General features: G+C 33.1%; 3 protein-coding genes across 3 annotated transcripts; 1 reads left to right on the top strand and 2 right to left on the bottom strand.

The window, feature by feature from the left end:
• Positions 1-3,539: 3,539 nt before the first annotated feature.
• Positions 3,540-5,132, bottom strand: LOC140803415 (uncharacterized). The gene is made up of 2 exons (XM_073159285.1): positions 5,002-5,132; positions 3,540-4,015 (listed from the first exon to the last, which is right to left on the bottom strand). The coding sequence occupies exon 2, from the start codon at positions 3,986-3,988 to the stop codon at positions 3,677-3,679; it is 312 nt and encodes a 103-aa protein (XP_073015386.1). The 5' UTR covers positions 3,989-4,015; positions 5,002-5,132; the 3' UTR covers positions 3,540-3,676.
• A 1,521-nt stretch (positions 5,133-6,653) lies between these two features.
• On the bottom strand, positions 6,654-11,250 carry LOC140803414 (ubiquitin receptor RAD23b-like). Its single transcript, XM_073159284.1, has 12 exons — positions 11,013-11,250; positions 8,750-8,911; positions 8,589-8,627; positions 8,455-8,519; positions 8,329-8,373; positions 8,022-8,199; positions 7,807-7,941; positions 7,659-7,724; positions 7,391-7,438; positions 7,193-7,302; positions 7,022-7,100; positions 6,654-6,929 (listed from the first exon to the last, which is right to left on the bottom strand). The coding sequence occupies exons 1-12, from the start codon at positions 11,076-11,078 to the stop codon at positions 6,813-6,815; spliced, it is 1,110 nt and encodes a 369-aa protein (XP_073015385.1). The 5' UTR covers positions 11,079-11,250; the 3' UTR covers positions 6,654-6,812.
• Positions 11,251-15,458: 4,208 nt separating this feature from the next.
• On the top strand, positions 15,459-16,085 carry LOC140802902 (uncharacterized). Its single transcript, XM_073158519.1, has one exon. It carries the CDS (start codon positions 15,459-15,461, stop codon positions 16,083-16,085), a length of 627 nt encoding a protein of 208 aa, XP_073014620.1.
• The last annotated feature ends 6,910 nt before the right edge of the window (positions 16,086-22,995 follow it).

Raw genomic sequence — 22,995 nt, 5'->3', positions numbered from 1 at the left:
GTATTTTAACCAACTCCAAAAAAAATAAACATGCAAAAGATGATAATTAAATTCCCCTGAATGATTGAAAATAAAAATAATAATAATTTTAGGGTCAGGGGTATTTTCGCCTTTTCGACTTACTTTGGGTGAGCAATTTGATCAGTGGGCTGGCCGTCACGTGAGCACAATGGATAAAAGTGTGGCCCACATGTATCTTGAAGTTTCTCTTGGCTGCCACCGTCGGACGGCCGTGATTTCCTTGTTGGACACGTGTAGGATGCAGATGCAAGATTCAGACACGTCAGAAATCAATTTAAATAAATATTAAATTTCGAAGTGGATAATATTTTCTCTTGTTGTTCAAAATTGATGTGCGTATATTTTTGGATGTAAATAATAATAATAAATAATATTTCGGTGGTTGGATTTTGGAGAAGATGGTGAAAAATCTCTTATCTAAACATTTTTTTGGATTCATTCTCTACTCACAAAATTGTGGTACTAAAAACGTACCCAAAAAATGAACACAAAAAAATCGACGGCTGGAAACTGAAAGAGAGTTGGGGGACTTCGATGGTTGAAAATTACAAAAAGGCTAAAAGAAAAAATAATTTTGAATTTCAAGATATATTTTATTTTTTAAAATAATTTTTTTTATATTACATTTTTTTATTAATAAAATTGTATAAAATATTGATTTAAAAGATTTTATCTTTCAAGATATTATTTTTATGATACGGTAATATTAATTTAAGGCAAAAACTTGTGTGAGACGGTCTCACGGGTCGTATTTTGTGAGACGGATCTTTATTTGGATAATCCATGAAAAGGTATTACCTTTTATACTAAGAGTATTACTTTTTAATGTGAATATGGGTCGGGTTGACCCGTCTCACAGATTGTGATCCGTGAGACGGTCTCACATGAGACTTACTCTTAATTTAAAAAGAAGTTGTCTCTAATAAAACTCTTGATTTCCATGTCTTGTAGATTTTTTTGTGAGATGAGGAGAATTATAAGTAAAAGAAATAAGCCAAAGAAAGAAGACGCTCCTTCAATTATTGCTCTTCGGTTATTTTGCTTTTGACTCTTCGCTTAGAAGTTTTTGTAGTTGCGTACTGGTGTACTTTAGCACGTTGTGAAATTCAGAGAAAAATTATTTACAAGGATGTTGTTGTTTTGAAGGGTGTAGTTTGCAAGTGTTACTGTGATTGTTGGAGACATCTGCAGACAACACACAAATGTTGGCTGAAGATCGAGTTTTGATGTTCCAGTTTTTTGCATCACGTTTTCGCTTTCTTGAATTTGTTTTAGAGTTGTTAGTTATTTTAGAAAGCATGTTATTTTTCAACGTGTTAAGAAAATTGATTTTCATTAAAATCACTAGTGATTGATTTTTGTAAACTGAAAGTTATTTTCTAGTGATTATTTTGACTTGAGGCACCGTACAAGTATTTATATTTGTGCACAATTAATCTTGAGTTATTTTAGTTTAAGCCATTTATTTATGTTATATTTTTTCACCGCATGTTATGCAACTGTTACGACATTTGGAACAACATTTATTTAAATCTGATACACACAAACTCTCGTATACTTTTCACAATTTATGTTAAAAAAAATATACACCTCATACCCTAAAAGGGCATTTGCTCTTACAGCCCCACAACTTGTTAGCCATTTTTTTCCGATCTAAACAATGGAAGGAAATTATACGTGAATGAAAAGCTACTAAAATTTGATATTTGATCTATTATACTGTTTAAAATATTTGCATTATTGTGGAATTATCAAGAAGATGGTTTTGGACATTATCCTAATACCAGTTAAACTTTTCGTAAATCGTGATATCATAATTGATATTAAAATCAATGTTACATGTTCGACAATTAAAGGTTCCAAGTTGGTAGAATTATTAGGAGGATGATTGTTGATAGTATCACTAATAGAAGAATGATGAAACTTATATCATCCTACCTCTACGAGTATTTCTACATAAGTAGTGTATTCCGGTTAACAGAGCTTGCTTCCCAGTTTACCTACTCCTCCTCCCTATCGAGATTTTGTGAAGAGCTCGACCCACTCACTCGTATAATATAGATTTTAATAAAATATTTAAAATCATTAAATTAATCATTTTAATAATATTATCGTAATTATTAATAATATAATATTAATTATATCAAATATAAAATATAATTATAATTATATCACTAAATCTAAAAAATACATATTTAATAACTAATAAGAAAAAAAATTATGACAAAAACTTGTGTGAAACGATCTCAAGGGTCGTATTTTGTGAGACGGATTCTTATTTGGGTCATCCATGAAAAAAATATTATTTTTTATTATAAGAGTATTACTTTTTATTGTGAATATCGGTAGAGTTGACTAATCTCACATATAAAGATTCGTGAGACCGTCTCACAAGAGACCTACTCAAAAATTAAAAAATACACATTTGAAGTAGATGAGTTGGAGATAAATATTGTATTTGGTGCAGAAAATGCACTATTTTAAAATAAAGTTTTGGGTTAGAGATGACCTTTAACACGCCAATATAAGATATCCTTGATTCTTGATCGTGGAAAAAAAAATTGCTAATAAAGAAGTCGTGCACGATTAAGAAGAAACTAGCAGTTTTGCTACTAAATCAAGATCAATTCTTTTTCTTTCTTTTTTTTGGAATTCAAATGATGAAGTATGGTCTCCTTCTGTTTCCAGCAGAAAATCGTCTGAAAGAAACGGTTGGAATCCAAATATGAGGATGAAAACGATTTTAGACCGAACTGTAGAGAGGATGGTTTAGATGCAGAATGCGCCTCGTGTGGGTTTGTAAGCGACCCCCAAGATCTAACTCATGTTGATAGTAGGCCTTCTGTGGGAAATTTGGAACATTGCGAGTCGACCAAAGCCGACTTCTCAAAACTCGACAATGTTACATCTATCTCACATCGAATATTAAAACTAATAAAACATAGCTTATAAACCCAAAAAAGTTGCACCACCCCACTGACAAACATTTTGAGATGGTACTTAATTAAGTTTATAACCTCACAAAACATTTAGCACAATATGTTTTTAGTCAAATAGATATTATCTTCAAAATTCAAGTTTGAGTAGATTCATGTTTTTAAGATGTTTGGTTTTGGATTTTGAAGCCAAGCAGGCCATGAATTTTTGGGATACGGCTGAGATGAAACGGCGATTTGATTCAAAATTACTGACATTAAACTTTTTAAAAATGCAGTGTATAGTTATAATTTTTTTATATTAGAAACAGAGAAGCGATCAAAATTTTGAGTGAGTCTCATGTGAGACGGTCTAACGGATAAGACGGGTCAACCCTACCCATATTCACAATATAAAGTAATACTTTTAGCATATTTGTCTCACAAATACGATCCGTGAGACCGTCTCACGTAAATTTTTGTCCAAAATTTTTCATTCGAACGAGCAGAAAAAAAACAAGAGACATTCTTTAGGAACGTAGTATTGATGAGGTACAAAAAAAAACAAACAAGAATCTATGTAGTTGGAAAATTTTAAAAATAAAAGGGATAAAATTGATAATTAATTCCAAATATTCTTCATTCGCACAAAATTATATGCTCTCCTAATAAAATATTCTGCTCTAAATCCGAAAGGAGAACAAAACAAGAAAGAATTCCAAGCAAGCAATTTTGACATACTAAAAGAATTTCAGTTTCCCCTTAGCCACAGATGCTTTTGCCTGCTGCAAATGGCACGATGCCTTTTGAGCTCCCGTCAATCCAGCACAATCGCCAGCCCCAAGAGTGACGGCAAAGTACAGATAAACAGTGCACAAGAACGCGAGGAGGATAAGAGCGATTAGAAGAAACCGGTGTCGTTGAACAAGGGTTGAACAGCTTCCCAATTCCTCGACGACTCGGGAGTGTTGTCTCTTCAATGTCGGTGGAGAGAAAGCGGTCTGTGTTTGTGCCCGTCGATGGGGAGAAGTAATTACGTTGTCAAGACCCATGTTTACGTGAACGCCACAAGAAAGTCCCTGTACATGTTTCCAGAGATTATTCATCTGTAAGTATCAAGCTGAAGATCTTCATTCAACGCAACCGAAAACAAGATACGAATTGGTGCGGGCACAGACAAAATGAATACAAATCTTCCTTTAGAACTCCCAGGAGGCAACATCATAAATCATACCAGAGCTAAAATAAACCTTCACAAGATACTCTATCCCCCCACTCATACAAAAAAAAAAAAATCGGATTCTGAGCATGGAGGAGTATGTAAGCAAAATCACATGCCAAAAAACTAATGTCATGAACTGCTAACTTGCTTTTTCCCATAAGAATCCACAAAGTAAAAACAGAACAATACAGAGAAATCATTAGCTACAAGTCATTCTAAATAAGTCAGATTCTTAAAGGAATGCAATGAGATAATAATAATCCATCTGCTTAGGTAAAAAGAAGCAGTCCTAAGGAACAAAAAATGAAAATAACATTGGCAGATAAATCGCGAAAATCTTAGCTAGTAGAAATCCAACATTTGACATATCAAAACCAAACATCTCAAGATCACAAGTCAGTCGGCTTGACAACATCTCACCACTACCTAAAATTAACATAAGTTTAATATTTCCTTGGGATTATCTTCCAGAACAAAATTTGATGAAATATCTGTCGAGCTGAAATGCCAAGATGGCAAGATCTGATCCAAACATCCAGTAACCAGATCATCAAAGGAGTCATTGTCATCAACCAATTCCAAATCCAAGACCCAAATTTATGCAAATTCAAGTCCAGAATTTGCAATCCCCCATCGCTTTTCAATTGCTGGTATCGACTCGAACATAAAGATTCTCAAATCTAACTAATCCCATGCAAAACGTTCGAAACTCCCAATTAATCAAGCTTAATGAAATATCAACAAAATTAACTCAATCCAAACCCCCGTAACTCAATCATCCACTTCAAACGTGTGAATCATTCGTTTAATCTACTAAAACAAACATAAAATTTTAAATTACACCTCTAAACACGAGCTCAACGCTAACAAGATAGCATAAACACGTCCAAACGATGAATCAAAAAACGCAAATATGAAAAAACACAGAAACTCCACAGATCTGCAAAGAATCGAAAATTTATAGCATGAAAGAAGCTTACCGATGAAGAAAATGGAAAAGAAACGATCCTCCAACAAAAGATCAGGACTTTTACGAAAATGACGCCTTTAACAATTTGGGTTTTGGGTTACGTCTCCAATCCAATCCAAATCAACATCAACCATTCAAAAAAGCACAAAAAAAATCCCAATTGCAATCTGGGATTCACCAATTATTAACTAAATACAATTCCTTTTTCTCGATTTGGGTGAAGAAATAGGCAAAAACAAATTTGATTCTTGAAAATCACATGAACGGGTGGGTGTCAGGATCGGCTATCGAGTTTGGGCATTTAAAGATCGATCGGGGACAAGTGAATTTGGCGTTTTGACCCTTCTAACTTTGTAGGGCCAAATTTGAAATATAGTTATATTGAATTGGTCAACAAATAACATTCCAATATTCAATAAATGAAGTATATAATTTTAAATTTGGATTGGTAATTAAATTCAATATAAACTCATTGCATTTGGATTTAATTATTAAATTCATTAAATTACAAATATATTTATAACTAAACTCCTTTGATTTTAAATTGCTTATAAAATGTAATTAAAGCTTAAAATTAAATTCCACAAAACGTAATTGAGTTCCATAATATATATATATATATATATATATATATATATATATATATATATATATATATATATATATATAATTTTGATATCCTGCACACCTTTGTGAGCACCGATGAGGTGTCACTCATCTATTGGATGTGATGAAATATAGAAAAATTGTGCATCCAATGGTTGATTGACACTTCATCGATGCTCGCAAAAGTGTGCACGGTAGGTGTGCAGGATATCAAAATTATAATTATATATATATATATATATATATATATATATATATATATATATATATATATATATATATAATTACGTCCGCATTTGGAGGCCCGTGATTGGGGAGAAAATATCGAAAGTGGTGCTGACGATAATTATTGTTGTCTAACATGAAACTATCGCAACTTGGAATAATCTCTAAAGTTTCTTTTATTTATTCGAAGTTTTAAATATTCCATAAAATTAAAAATAATAATAATACATATACATTATTTACTAGTATTAATAATTATTTATATATGATTAAGAGAAATACAATTTTGGTATTATATGTTTGTTAATATTATAATTTTGATCATTTATTTTATTAAAATTTAATCTTAATTATATATTTTTCGATTTTTACATACTAACTTAAATTTACAATAGAAAAAATAAATTGCAAGAAACTAAAGATAAATATTAAAAATACATTTTTTTCTACAAAAAATATTTGTACAGAGAAAAATGCATTTTTAATATTTATCTTATACATATAGTTTTGATATAATAATCGTCTATCGTAAACATCTATGTGAATCTATGTGAACACTGATGATGTGATGTCTTGGACATCGAATATGTAAAATGTCTGAATCGATAATATAGCACACGTCGTATACATATACGTGTATGTATAGATGATGTCCTCGTGCAAAGCTTATGGTAGAGGGACTCAAAAAAACAACTTCAATGAATTTAAATGTTACATAGAATGTATAAATTCAGCAGTCAGATTGGAAGTTGATCCTCATCCATAAATAATACAACTTAATTTCCCACCAACCAATGCAGTCATTTGAACCTGTGTGCTAAAAGGCCATTTGCTCAAGGTTTGTTATCGCCGTTCAATCCTCAAAATCCCCAGCATTCTCCAACAAGTAATTGACAGCTAATTCCTCGTTGCGATCGCATGCTAAAAAGGCTTCAATTACAGAAGCTCTGTCGAAACCCATGGCCTCCATCTACAGCACGTCAAGAAAAACGATGACAAAACAGAAACATGGATCAATATGAAATTGGAAAGGAAGGGTCAGAATAAAGGCGTGTTTCATACTCTTTCGATGGCCTCCTGTTCTGCAGGTGTGACACTAACTGCATGGGGCATTTCTTGTTCTCCCTGATCAAACATATCCCTGTAAATTAATAAAAACGCTAATAAGGCTATTTAAAAAAAATCGTGCGGGGTCAGTTTTGCTATAAACCTTTTAATAAGCTCAAAACTCACCCATCAGAATCATCAACAGGTTCATTGACTAGTCGAAGGAACTCTTGATGGTTCTCTTGTATGAGTCTCAGGAGAGGTAGATTTTGCTTCCCGAGCTCCTGAAGGACTTGCTATAAGAGAAAAACTAAACTATAGCTCATGTATGGTTAAAAGAAAATCATTAACAAGTGCAAACAGACGGGATTCCGTTTAAGTTACCTGCAGAATTTGTGGATTAGAATGAACCATTGAACGCAGCGCTTGAAACTGAATCCAATTAAAGGAAATTCAGTTTTTGTAAAATTTTCTATATCTATGAATACACCTCATACGAAAGCAAAATTTGCTCTGACCGAGCAGATATGTATAAAAAAGAAAACAAGAGTTGAAAGCATGTACAAAACAGCTTTTGCAAAAGAATAATTCAAATAATCAACAAAACCAAATGAGCAAAAGGGAAAAAATAAAAAAAGAAAGAGCAGCACACCTGTGGGTTGTTCCTGAGAAAATCAAGCGATCCATGACCAGCATCAGCAGGACCAGAAATGGTCCCCTGGAAATGTTTTTGACAGTTGTCATCAAGCATGACAAAACAAGCAAATCCATTGATATAAGCACCCTTGCTAATGACAAACCTGGGGAAATAAATTCAATGGAGATGAGTTTGGTGCTCCAGACACAGGTGCAGCTTGAGCGGCAGCAGTTGCAGCCACAGAATTCATGGCTGATTGAGACGATGGCACTGGAACTTCAGTGCTTTCAGGTATTCCCTGATGGGACGTGAAACATTAGTGTTCTTTGCTAGCAATTAATGAGAAAGCATGGAACTAGAAAAGGAGTAACAGCTTACAGAATACAAGTAATCCACTGCCCTCTCTGGATTATTATATGCAGCTCGAAGTGCACGCGTAACAGTCTCTTTGTCCCAACAACCACCGCCCATATCCATTATTTGTTGAACGGTATGCTCAAGATTATTACCGGAAATTAAACTGGAAGCATTTTGAGCGTCAATACCAGTAGGAGCCCTGTAACAACAATACTACAATGGTTATCAACCCCCTCAAGAAACTATACAAGAACCTTGAACCATAAGTTGCAGGTGATAAGAGTAGTTTATTCAGCATACTCTAAATAACAAATTAAAGACACCATACATTGGTGTTGGGGAAACAGAAGATAATCCCGCAACCGTAGGGGGCCTACAGGTCAAAAAGTGCACCATTCAGTTGGATACAACAAACGCCAACATAAATACGACTGAAGATATTTATACAACTCACTGCGTTGGTGGTGAAGCTTCAGTAGCAGAAGTAGGATTAGAAGCTGGTGCAACTGCAAGAGCTGGCTGCTCCAAAAACTAGGTCTGAGGAAAGAAAAAGAATTAAACAAACAAAGTGCACAGATGAAAACATACCTGAGCAGAAGTTGACCCACTCGAGCCCAAAGTTTTTCCCTGCAACAAACAGGAAACAATGTGAATCGCTTCAACAAGGACTTTTGAGTCAACTGTTTGGTTCAGTGGTCAATAGTTGTAAAAAAAACATTATATATAATGGTATGGGTCAAAGGTGTCACCTTGCTTAGCATGACCACAAGGAAACCATCTTCAGAAACCTTGTTGTCAGCCAATGTACTTTCGTCTTTCAATACTTTGCCATTATGGATCAACAACTGTTGACCAAATGGATAATTATCTTTGCCTTGTACATCTTCTATGCTTTTCTTAACTGCCATAATCTAGAAACAAAAATCCAAATCTCAATCAATCAAACAAGAATCGAATGATGCAAGATAAAGTACAAGAACACGTTGTCTTCTCACAGAATTTCCAAAAAACCTGTAACTAAAGCAAACACTACTTGAGTAAATTGATATAAAGGACACAGACTCTAACATACATAAATACATGTAACACCATAGTTGTCAAGGCGCTAGGCGACGTCAAGGCGATGAGCCACTGCCTAGCGCCCGAACGCCTAGGCGACAAAAGGCGATCGCCTAGCCACGAGGCGATAATATAGAGAGAATGTATTATATATTTATGTTATACTAAAAATCAACTATTAATAATAATGAACTATATGAAAACCTAAATGTATAAAGCTTCAAGTAACAAAAACCAAAAATATCTCAATATTGTCGATAAATCAACACATTCAAATCTTATGCTAGACAATTTAATTTCTCCAAAACAATTTAATTTCTCCAAAACAACAATAAATTAATCTGCAAATAAGATATTGCAATAATTAAACAACAACAATTAATCTGCAATAATTAAACAACAGTCAAAACCCATACTACTGCAACAACCACCATATAATCGTTAATCTCCAAATAAGATTGAGGCAGTACATGCCCCATTTCATCGATGACAAACATTTAATCTCCACAACTATTTACTGCAGAAGACAGAAGTTTACTGTCATTGGTGCGCAAACAAAAAACCAGAAACTATAATGAACAAGACCTACAGCTAGAGTGGATTGACTCGATGACAAACAAAAAACCAGAGAGAAAGAGATGGTGCGCACTGCGCAGTAGCTTCAATCGGCAGAAAGAGAAAAGAGATTGGTGCGCAGCGTGAAGCTTCAATCGGCGGGCCTCTGGATGATTGAGGAATACGTAACGACATGCAAACTAGGCTATTTTTTTAAAATTATGGGCTGAAATGTGTTATGGGCTTATTTTATTGGGCCTTGGGTCATTAAAAAATAAAAGAGAAGCGTGCTGCAAAGAGGCGGAACGCCTGGACCGCCTGTCGCCTGGAGAAAGGCGCGCCTCAGGCGTTAAAGGCGCTCGCCCAGCCATGCACGTCTCCTGGTGGTCATCTGAGGCGCTGCAGCACCGCCTAGCGCCTGAGGCGCGCCTTTAACAACTATGTGTAACACTAAAGTACTATTTTATTTCACAATGCACAATATAATTTGATAGTCAATTGTAATTGAGACGTGACATTTCACACCCCCTTTAGCCACTGATACATTCTACATCACCATTTTATTTTCATGTGCCTATTTGCTGAAAATAGGGTATAATGTTCGACATCTATCAAGGTTTCGGCACATAACAACTGGATATCATAGGAATGAAACAAAATGATATAGCATTCCAGTTGTCTGATGAAAACTCCAAGTTGCGTCATATTAAATATTCAACAAGATGATAACTTTTGTTCAAACACAACAGTGTAATAAGCAAAAATCAGAAAAAATAAAATCCAAACCAAAATTTCTGAAACATTCACAGAGAGAATTCTGAAACTTTTACCTACATTACAGTAATTAAAAGAATGCGCCCATTGATCCAGATACATCTGAATTCTGAAAACTTTTTAGAAAAAGAAAGAAACAACTAAACAATAGTTATTAGTCCAAGAGGGGCTGCTTAGGCCTAAGGCATGGCAAGGTTCGGTCATTGCATCTACACCCAAGCCACAAAAGCCCTTCAACAAAGCTTGCACTTGGCCGTAAAGCACAAACCTTGGTGCACTTCAGGCACACCGTAAAGGCGGGGCTGCTAAATCCGAGCTTATCGGATTGGATTCTAACCCATAAATTTTCTTAAAACAAGTATAGATGTAAGTCGAGTGCTTTGCCTAGTGGCTTGCGCCCCCGCTCTACAGATGCTTCGAGGTTATACGAAGCTTTTGCGAATAAGTGCAAATTGAACAACTAAAAACGTATGAACTAAAAACAACGCACGATAATTAACCCAAATACTCACATCAGATGCATACTGAAACCATAATTTCCCCAAAAAAATTGAAACTTGTGCATGCCATTGTTGAAAACAAATAAGAAATTTGCATCCGTCAAATCCAATAAAAAAAAAGTACCGTTTCGTTTGGCTGGACACTAATTTGGAAATGGCTGCCTTTCAGAGTTTTCACGGTGAGCTTCATGGTACCTAATTTTATCGAATTCAATCAACTTACCAAAATTTAAACAAGTGGAAGAAAAAAATCAAACCCTAGAGTAGAGAACGGATCCAGAGAGGAGGAGAGATGAAGAAAAATAAGAAAAGTGTACAGAAGAACTCATGAAAGACTTGTTTGGGGGTTTAGAATTTCAAATCCTCGCTTGCAAGTAGTCTAATAAAATATTAAAAATATTATTATCAATTATATCAAACACAAATTCGATAGAAATTACACGACAAGAATGACATTGGTTAAAAGTGATATAAAAATATATATTTTTTACTAATTTGATATAATATAGTTTCTTCTCTACTTGTGTGTGTATATATATATATAGTATTATTATATTTAATATAAGTTGTTGAAAGAAAGTAATTATGAATACAAAATATAGGAATTTTGTCCAAATGAAACATGAGTGTTCGTCGATCGGTTCAGTTCATTTTTTGGTTTTTTATTCGGTTTTGTCAGCTTTCAATTTAAGAAATATATAATCCGATATCCGAACTATTTTTTTTTTCAGTTTGGTTCGGTTTTATGCTAAAATGGTTCGGTTATTTCAATCGGTTAATCATGTTTTGATACAATTATTTAAATCAATAATATAAATATATTGTAAAATAAAATATGTTATCTTTTTACATTATTTCTAAGTAAAACATTAAATATAAAATCTGAAAGAATTAGATAAACAACAGTCAACTAAAAATTATTCAAATGATTTGTCATTCACTAAATATCATATAAAAAATGTACAATATAAATAAAATTATTAATTTAATGAAATTTTGATTTTTTCGGTCGGTTGAGTCTTGATATATATAATCCGAAATCAAACCAAATAAATATCGGTTTTAATATTTATGTTCGAATTAAAAAAAAATCGATTTTCGGTTTGGTTCGATGTTTGGTTTTTTGGTTTAGATTTTCGGTTTTATTCCAAATTTGAAAATCCCTAAAATTATACATAAAAATGAAGCAAATAATAGTAATTTTCAGGGTTGTGTGAGCGCAAAGTTTCAAGACATTTACTTCCTTATTAAAGATTTAAGGGGAATAAATGCAATATTTTTTGTCTGAAAAAAATTAAAATTACCCAACTTTTTATTTGTAAATCAATTGGCCGTCCTTCATTCTCTAGCACAACCAAACTTGCTCACTTTATATATATATATATATATATATATATATATATATATATATATATATGTATATGTATGCTGCACACCTACCGTGTAGGTTTATGTGAGCATCGATGATGTGTCACTCACTCATTGGATGCGCAATTTTTCTATAGTTCATCACATCCAATGGTTGAGTGACACCTCATCGATGCTCACATAGGTGTGCACGGTAGGTTTGCAGTGTATCAAAATTATATACATATACACACACAAAAACACTATATCCACTATCAACAGTACCCCAAAAACAAAGGTGCATGGACTAAAGAAAAAGACGATCGGCTCATAGCTTACATAGGATTTAGAAAGGATAAAAATGTGTGGAATTACATATAAACTCAAAGGCCAACATTCAAGAACTCACTAGCAGCAAGTGACATACTGATCCATTCCCTCGCTTTCATGTTCCTCTCACTCAATATTTGAGACACTTGCGGCCCTACAACACTTTCACAGTCACTTACCAATCTATCACATTGAGATATGTAAAACAACGTGTTTCTATAATCTCCTTTACCAAATGCCGAGGCCGCGTTCTCGAGTTCGTATGTCAATACCTCGTAGCTATCTTCACAACTCAGATAACGATTTTGTAAGTCCTTATCGTGCTCGTGAGCTTTCATTGTCTGTATGAGTGCATGTGTGTTTTCTATCAATGATATAGATTCGCCTAGAATTATATAGCACAATCCTTTCATATCTATACTTGGAGAAAAGACGCGGTTATGAAAAAAACGATGGCAAATTCCAAAATCTCTAGCTCGGCTACAAATTTTATTTATCAAATCCTGTGAATCGCATGAGGATGGACGAATGAAAACAGAGAGCACCACCACAATGGAGAGGAATGTAAATGAGCTTAGTATAGAAGCCATTTTGCAAATTTTCTTGACTTTTTCTTTTTTCCTTTGTCTCTAATTTTCTTTTGAGAATTTGTCACATATAAATGAATTGACATACACATTCTCTCACTGTAATCTTGAAAATATAACATATTTCTCACCAAAATTAAATTATAAAATCTGGTCCAAAAAGATTTGAGCAAATAATTTGCATACTTGATTTCACGATTTTGAATTCAATTTTGCAAGATTGGTAATATATATGTGTTGGTGTTCATCCAATTTGGATTTCATTTTGTGATTTTTACTGGATTGAAGGTAATTCAATTGATTTTTTTTATATTGGAAAGTTGGATAATATGGTATTTTTTGGGTCAAAAATATTTTATTTTTACATTTTGAAGCTTTAAAGAAGGCAAAAACTTGTGTGAGACGGTCTCACGGATCGTATTTTGTGAGACGGATCTTTATTTGGATAATCCATGAAAAAGTATTACTTTTTATGCTAAGAGTATTACTTTTTATTGTGAATATGGGTAGGGTTGACCCGTCTCACAGATTGTGATCCGTGAGACGGTCTCACATGAGACTTACTCTTTAAAGAATCATAAACAATTTATAATATGATCTCTTTTGATTTTTGAATCTCATCACATTTGTTTACGAATCATATTTCTCTCTTTCCATATAAGAACCAGAAGTTCAATGTATTGGTAATTCAAATAGCATATTTAATCAAATAAATATATATTTTATGATAAAAATTGATATTGTGAACAAGAATTGGACATATTAAAATTTTTAAAAGTGATATAAATATATATTTAATATAAGTCGTTGAAAGAGAATAATCATGAATATAAAATATAGGAATTTCGTCCAAATGAAACATAAAAATGAAGCAAATAATAATAGTAAAAGGTTGTGTGAGCACAGAGTTTCAAGACATTTAATTCTTTAAAGATTTAAGTGGAATAAATGCAATATTTTTTACTGAAAAAGTGTAAAAAAGTAGTGTCAAAATCACAAAATAAAATCCGATTTTATTTTTATTGAAAAAAATATGATATCACCCAACTTTCTATTTGTAAAAAAAATTAAATGAATTACATTCAATGCAATCAAAATCACAAATAAAATCCAATTTTTTTAATTTTATGATTAAAAAAATGCAATATCACCCAACTTTCTATCTATAAAAAAACCAAGTGAATTACCTTCAAAGCAGTCAAAATCACAAAATAAAATCCATATTTTTTTTTACTGAAAAACTGCAATATCGCCCAACTTTCTATTTGTAAAAAAATTAAGTGAATTACCTTCAATAGAGTCAAAATCACAAAATAAAATCCAAATTGGATTAGCACCAATGTTGCATGCGTAGTAGCTCGCTTTACGTATCGAATTAGCACGATCCGACGATCAAATTCTTCGTGGACTTTGGTGAAAATAATATGCAAAATGGCTTCTATACTAAGCTCATTTGCGTTCCTCTCCATTGTGGTGGTGCTCATTCATCCATCCTCAAGATTATGGAATTTGTCCTCGTTTTTTTTTATAATCGCGTCAACTCTCCAACTATGAATATTACAAAATTGTGTCATATAATTCTCGATGAATCTTTATCATTGATAGAAAGTACACAAACATTCATACAAAGATCGAAAGCTCGCAAACATGACAAGGTCATACAAAATCTTTATTATTTGTGAAAGTGCGTATGGAGAACCAGATGGATTGGGAGGGACTCATAAAGAAAAAAAAACTAAAACAAATGATTAAAATAAAATATATTGTTATTAATGATTGAGACACAATTATTAAATGTCTTTCTTCTTTAAAGATTCAAAAGGTAAAAATGGATAGATGAGATCCTATCTATGTTGGCACTACTCTCATTTCATTTTAACGGGTAAGATCTTGCCACATATACAATTTCAAAAAAAAGTGGTTCCTATATATACATGGTCAAATAAAAGTGGGTCCTATATATACATGGTCAAATCTTGGCCATCCATCATATCATGAGGGCAATGTCCACATGGGTAGGATGATAAACCGTAAAAATATAATATTTTTTACTAAATAAATGCCATATTGCCAAAATTTATAAATAAATATCAAATAATTAAGTTAATTACCTTCAATCCAGTAAAAATCACAAAATGAAATCCAAATTGGATGAACACCAACACATAGATATTAATAATCTTGCAAATTGAATTCAAAATCGTGAAATCAAGTATGCAAATTAATTGCTCAAATATTTTTGGACCATATTTTATAATTTAATTTTGGTGAAAAATATGTAATATTTTCAAGATTACATTGAGAGAATGTGTATGTCAATTCCTTTATATGTGACAAATTCTCAAAAGAAAATTAGAGAGAAAGGAAAAAAAGAAAAGGTCAAGGAAATTTGCAAAATGGCTTCTATATTAAGCTCATTTACCTTCCTCTCCATTGTGGTGGTGCTCTCTGTTTTGATTCGTCCATCCTCGTGCGATTCAGAGCAATTGATAAATAAAATTTGTATCCGATCATTTGATTTTCAAATGTGCCATCGTTTTTTTCGTAATCGCGTCTACTCTCCAAGTATGGATATGAAAGGATTGTGCTATATAGTTCTAGGCAAATCTATAACATTGATAGAAAGCACACATACAGTCATACAGATATTGAAAGCTCGTGAGCCCGATAAAGACATACGAAATCGTTATCAGATTTGTGAAAGTAACTATAAGGTATTGACGTACCAACTCGAGAACGCGGCCTCGGCATTTGGTAGAGGAGATTATAGAAGCATGTTTTTTAACATATCTCAATGTGATGGATTGGTGAGTGACTGTGAAATTGCTATAGGGTCACAAGCGGCTCAAAAATTGATTAAGAGGAACATGAAAGCTAGAGAGTGGATAAGTATGTCCCTTGCTGCTAGTGGGTTCCTAAATGCTGGCCATTGAGTTTTATATGTAATTCTACACATTTTTATCCTTTCTAAATCCTAAATAAATATATTTTATTTAAATGTCGATAATATATTCTTGGGATGGAATTATAAAAAAATGTTAATAGTTCTTGAGAGGCAATAGAATCGAAATGAAAACGAATTGAAATAATCTCAATAGTCAAGAGTAGATGGAGAAAAAGATGGAACCTAACAGAACCAAAGCTTCTCCTTGTATCCAAAAAGGTAGGGGTGTCAATTCGGTTGGGTCGGATCGGGTTGAGCAACAGTACTATTCAAAAATTGCTCAACCCGATCCTGAGCCAACCCGAAAACTCTCAACCCGAACCCGAATCAACCCGATTTTGAATTTGTTATAGAAAATTAAATAAAATTCAAATAATATTAATTTAAGCACATAATAATAAAACTTCCTCATATATATGATTTAAATTTGGAAATCTAATCGTAGAAAAATAAAGTATATTTAATAAATCAAATAAACAATTATTTAAAAAATAAAAAATGTTCAAAATAAATCTTAAATTATAAAAATTTATGATATAAATGTCGAATAACTATTTTTTCATACATAAAATATATAATATAAGCAATATTTATTAATTATATATATATTTTTTAAAAAAATTAAATTTTCGGGTCAACTCGAATCCAACCCAACCCGATCATTTTTTTCGGGTCAGCTATCGGGTCCAACTCGATCTGACCCGAACCCGAAAACCCCAAACCTTATTTTTTTCAGGTTGAACCGTGTCGGGTTGGTGGGTCGTGTCGGATTTTGACACTCCTACAAAAATTGTAAAGAACATTTTTTTAGATAAGAAAAAAAACAGAAACATGTCACAACGAATACAAACGGAATAAAAAACTTCTCCTTGCAGGAGAATATACATTAAATTCAATAGATCAAATATCTTTGGAACAAGTAGAGAATCAAATAAAATCAGAATTATGATTGAAGTGTTACTACATTTATATTCTTGGTCACTGGTTTTCAAGTATTCTTACTCGTTTAGTAAAGTGATAATATCATCAATATTCATATAAGATTACATTTGTTACCAAAGTACAATAGTGAATTCACTCACATGTTTATGTTAGATTCAGGACAAATACTTGTAAAATATTTTTTAAGAATATTTTTTTTATATAAAATATTTAAAAATTTGTTCTAAGTTGTGGACTTCGGGAAATTTCTTTCATGTAGCTTGGCAAGGAAATTTTGAATCATGGGTACATGACCCTTTACATGTAAGATCTATTGTTCTTGCAATTTCGGATCCTCATTTTTGCAGTGGAAGCTTTTACTTGAGGGGGTGCACCTAGCCCCGTCAATATCGCTTATTCAGGTGTTTATCAGTGGTGGTGTCATGGCCTGGGACGAGGGTTGGTTGACACCGACGTTGCTCTTAAATTTACGACAACAACAAGCCTCAGAAGTACAAAATTCAGAAACCGGTCTTTTATTCATAATATTCATTGTCTGATACAACTCAAAGAACAAATGTTTTACAGCGGAAATGTAAAACCAAACATAACATCAGCTTAACAGATACAGCGGAACATAGTTTAGAACAGTCTTCTTCACCAGCCCCAAAATTGAGTCTGCTCTTCTTCTTCTAACAATTCTTCCTCGTTCTTATCTGAGATGGGTTTGATGGGTGAGTGATATGGTTGTCACTCAGTAAAAGGGGGCAGGAATAACTCCCAATTTTCGAAATCATTTTCAACAGAAACAATAATACTAATATATACATAAATTCTTATTTTCAGAACAGCAATCAGTATTCAGGAATCAGTATTCAGAAATTTAGCAAGTAAGCACTGAGCACGTTCGTGAATTTAATGACTAAACTGATATCAGTCCCCTATATGTTCTCTCCTCTAAGGGGTGAGGCCAGTAATCAGTAATATTCAGAATATATATTCCTACCATTAGTTCACTAAGTTTTAGTGCTTCAAAAATCAGAGATCAGAAATACTTAAAACATGATTTATCAAACTGATTTCAAGATATTTATACATACGCCCACTTACCGTAATTTGCTAGAAGTTTCGGTTGTTGAAGTCTGGAATCTGCTTGTCTCGCTACTGGATCCTATTGCTCTAAAAATAAGCACTCTCTTAACTCAAATTTTCAAGTGATAACTCAGGATTTGTGTAACACCATTTCAGATATCTGAGGATGTTATTTATAGGAAATTTTTTGACTGTTAGCCTCTCCATTAATGACCATAATATGACATTAACAGCTTTTATTCCATGTTAAATGTTTCAGTTACAAGTCATAAGCTGAATCAGTAACTGTCTGCTGGAATCTAGCGCTACTGAACTCTTCTGCTGCTGGATTCTGTCTGCTGGAAAATATCATCTTCTGAAATATAAGCTGCTGCTGGAATTGTTAGATTCTGCTGGAATTTTCATTGCTACTGAATATTGTTAGCTGCTGCAAAAAATACTAGTTGCTAGAAATTCAAGGTTCTCACATTCAGTCTAAACAGAGCAGATCCAAGTTCACACATATATACAGAGCACCAAAGTTTCCCTTATAGCACCAATTTAATAAGATCAAGAAACTAAAATTCTTACAAATCATACTTGTGGGGACCCGGACGCTAATCATCTTCTTAATCGTGATTGAGACTAATTAATCAATTATAATAAACAGGGTCTAAAATTTTTTTTAAAATGCGGAAGGTAATGGAATCAAACTCCTATACATATCAGTATAAAAGTATAAATCTCAAACATCATACAATAATTTACATGTCAGGTTCAACACCTAACTATCAAGTGTTTAAACCCTATCTCTAGTCCAAGTCCGGAATCACCACTCTAATCTCGATTTGTCTTCACCTCTGTGACCATGTACATGTCCCACCTGTTGTCATACACAAATACAAACAAGACAACAGCCGAATAACTCCGGTGAGATATAAATATCCCAGTATAAACAATGTATCAATGCAATCATATAAAACATATATAAAAGCATAAACAAACATCAAAACATGTACTAATCTGACTACATGAATCAATGACTCTGTTGGGTGCAATAATTGTCCCTGCTTGGTAGAGCGATCGAACCGTGGTGCTTGTGTTGTTGTGCGGTTTAAAAAGATTTGAGTTGCACCATTACCACTAGCTATAGCTTTTGGTAAAGCGGTAAGCACTCGGTCCTACAATTGGTATCAGAGCCAAGGTCACGGGTTCGATTCCCATTGATTGCAAGGAGTGCAATTATTGGGAGGGAGATTGTTGGGTGCAATAATTGTCCCTGCTTGGTAGAGCGATCGAACCGTGGTGCTTGTGTTGTTGTGCGGTTTAAAAAGATTTGAGTTGCACCATTACCACTAGCTATAGCTTTTGGTAAAGCGGTAAGCACTCGGTCCTACAGACTCGTTATCTGATCTTATCTTATCTCTAATCTAGAGATTCCGATCTAAATTTAGACTTTGGTATGCTGTATCGAGTGTCTACAATAGACGTCGATCTATATCTAAAGCTCATCGATACACCGTAAGTCTAGAGTCTTATCGGTTCTGACAAAGACTAGGCGGTTCTGCCCTAGCTAGGCTAATCTGCCCTAGACTCTGACTCTGCTCTAAGTCAATATATTAACATACCAATCTGATAATCTGCAAATATCAATTCAATAAAATAAAGTATGTGATTTAGGGAAACTCAAGTCAAACCTAACTCGAGTTGTGCAATCCCGAATCAACATTTATTTATACCTTTCTTGATGTCGTTCTGATACAATCGAAATCTCGACTCAAAGTCTGTCACTGTTCAATCTGGCAATGACAATATCAATATTCTAATCAAATCACAACGTCTCTGTTTTATCAAATTCTGACAGTACAACAGTACAATCTTGCGATACTGATAATACCATATCAGTCTATATCTATTCTAAACATTTACAATCAACCACCGTACAAATCTGATATCATTTCTCAGTCAATTCAACTCTGAAATTCATAACAATTCCATATTCAGTCCGTTTCTTAATCTGACTTCGATTCTACGCTGTCTAACATGTCAAGAACAACATATATGACGTGTATTCAATTCTAACAACATCATAATTTCAAAATATGTTAAAACGTAGTAAAACTTACGTCCAGTTGAAGCCTACGTTGTTAGGAACTCGATACCGAAGTCGGATTCAAAATCAGACGGACGGATTGAAATATAAAGGCGTAAGGATTTTCGCGGAGATTCTCGGTGCTTCTCTTTTCTTCTGAAAATTTGCAAGTGTTTATCTGTGTGTGTATATATATATATACATATATATATATATATATATATACTAACTTGCATGTCCGAGACTACGTGGCACATTTTCTTGAAATTCGGTGGGCGCTCGGGCGGTGGTAATTTACCGCTCGGGCGCGGCCCTCTCTGCCCAAGCATTTTCAAAGTGCACCCTTGGCCTCTTCTGCCCGCGACATATATTTAATGAACACTGGCGCTCGGGCGGTCAAAAACTACCGCTCGGGCGCCAGACTCTCTGTCCCCCAGTTATGTAATTTATATGCTTGGTGCGATTTGGTCTCGTAATGGCCCGGTCATAATCACATTAATTCAACTTCAATAATCTCATGTTAATATAATTAAAATCTCATATTAACAGAATCAAGATCTTGGCCCTTATAATACTTGTGCAAACTAAATAAAACAAAAAGTCACCTTTTACTGCTGATACAATTTCTGAGCAATATTTTTTAGGAAATCGTGCTTGGACTCCAGCCTATTTGGCAAATCCTCAGAAGATGACATTGTTTCAACGCAATTCGTAGAAAGAAAAACCGATCCATGGAGATTGCAGGAGATCGAACTGACTAGGTAAGAAATGGAGCGTATGATCCATGGAGACCACATCAGCCAGAGATCGAACTGACAATGTTTGGACGACGCGGCAGCGGGTTGGGATGAAAAAGGACAAAATTAAAACTTGTATGAGACGGTCTCATTAGTCATATTTTGTGAGACAAATCTTTATTTAGGTCATCCATGAAAAAATATTACTTTTTATGTTAAGAGTATTACTTTTTATAGTGAATATCGGTAGGATTGACCGTCCGTCTCACAGATAAAGATTTGTGAGATCGTCTTATAAGAAACCTACTCATGAAAAAGAGCTTGGAAAAAAGTGGGGTTAATCGGAGGGAGCTTTGGGAAAAGCAATTATCCATTTTAAAACAAGACCAGATTTATTAACTGTTTGACATGTATTTAGAATAACGATTCTAAAAATATATTTAAAAATACATATCCGTTATTTTTTAAAAATTGTATCACTTCTTTTTTTAAAAAATTAAAATAATTTATCCAAACATATATTTTAAATTTTTTCACTTATAAAACTCTATTAAACCATAAAATTTATTCAAATACTATTTTGATTTGTGCGTGTGTGCGTGTGTCGCCTTCGTATTACTGAATATATAAAATTAAAAATGATACTATCCCGAAATGAAAATGAAATGATATTACCTTGATTGTCAAGAGTTGTTGGTGAAAGAGAGAGCGTGGTAAGTTATTTATGAGTTGAAAGATATAGGACTAAGATGAAAAATTATTCAAATAATATATATATATATATATATATATATATATATATATATATATATATATTATCCAACTTACTATGTGTAAAAATATTAAGTGAATTACCTTCAAAGTAGTCAAAATCACAAAATAAGATCCCAGTTGGATTAACATAAGGCATAGATATTACTAGGTTGGTATATTTGAAAGAGTTGTTTGACATGAAAGTACTAAAAAGATGGAGATTGTGTGAATCATATGTAAGTATTGTGTACATTATTGTAACATCTTAACGTCATAACATGCAGTGAAATGGTATAATTTATCACACAGTTAAACTTTGATGAATAAAATAAGACATAATTAATCGTGCACAAGTGTATGCTGGTTCATGGCGAAAGATTCACTGGAAAAATTTGTCGATTTACAAACCAATACTAGTGAGTAAAGAAAAACTAACTAACAAAGTGATGGAGCAAAATAATCCAAAACACTTATTAAATCAAATAACCAAAACTACTAATGCAACGTTTGTGAAGCCGAAACTTTATTTGATGAATTTTATTTTATGATTAACACAATAATTAACATATCGTGGTTAGATATTGTGTAAGCGTATCTTCAGCACTCCACGGAAACATAATAATACGTCTTGGTTTGAGCACTTGATCTATTCAAAGTAAATCACCAACTTTTGTCATTGCTCTCATGCGGTGTCTATATTCATCATCTCTTCATTACAACATCTATCATTGATTATTTATAAGTTTCACTTGTCATATAGTTTATTCTTTGAATAGAATCTCACACGATATGGAAACAAGAATTTTTATTAAAAAATATTTTTTAAAAATAAATATTTATATTTAGAGTTTATCAAAGATCTTAATAATTTAAAAAACAAAATTATATAATTTAATATGTATAATATTATCAAAGGAAAATTATAATTTAAAAATAGGTTATTTTCTTTTTGATATTTAAAACCATGGAAGCCAACTTGCAAATTAATTGGTCAAATCATGTTGTGTACTAGATTCAATATTCTAATAATTAGCTGTCAAAATTTAGTACAATGAGAGAAATCGGATGATAGGTTATTAATATATCTTTTAGGCTGCGTTTGGTTGGAAGGATAGGATAAACTAATGATTAGTACGTAAATGATAAAGAAAATGATTGTGGTAGGATTGTAATATATGGTGTAAAATAATATTATGTTTGGTAAGATTTTTAAGTGTAGGATAATTTTGAATTTTTTGATGAAAAGACGAAATTGCCCTTCCTCTTCGCGACGGCGACAGTGGTGGCGGCGGCCGGCGGCCGGGCGGAAATGGTATGCCGGAAAA

This window comes from Primulina eburnea, chromosome 10 (assembly GCF_022965805.1).
Source record: "Primulina eburnea isolate SZY01 chromosome 10, ASM2296580v1, whole genome shotgun sequence".
Classification (NCBI taxonomy): Eukaryota; Viridiplantae; Streptophyta; class Magnoliopsida; order Lamiales; family Gesneriaceae; genus Primulina; species Primulina eburnea.
The sequence above is the reverse complement of the archived record's forward strand: the minus strand, read 5'-3'. Positions and strand labels throughout refer to the sequence as shown.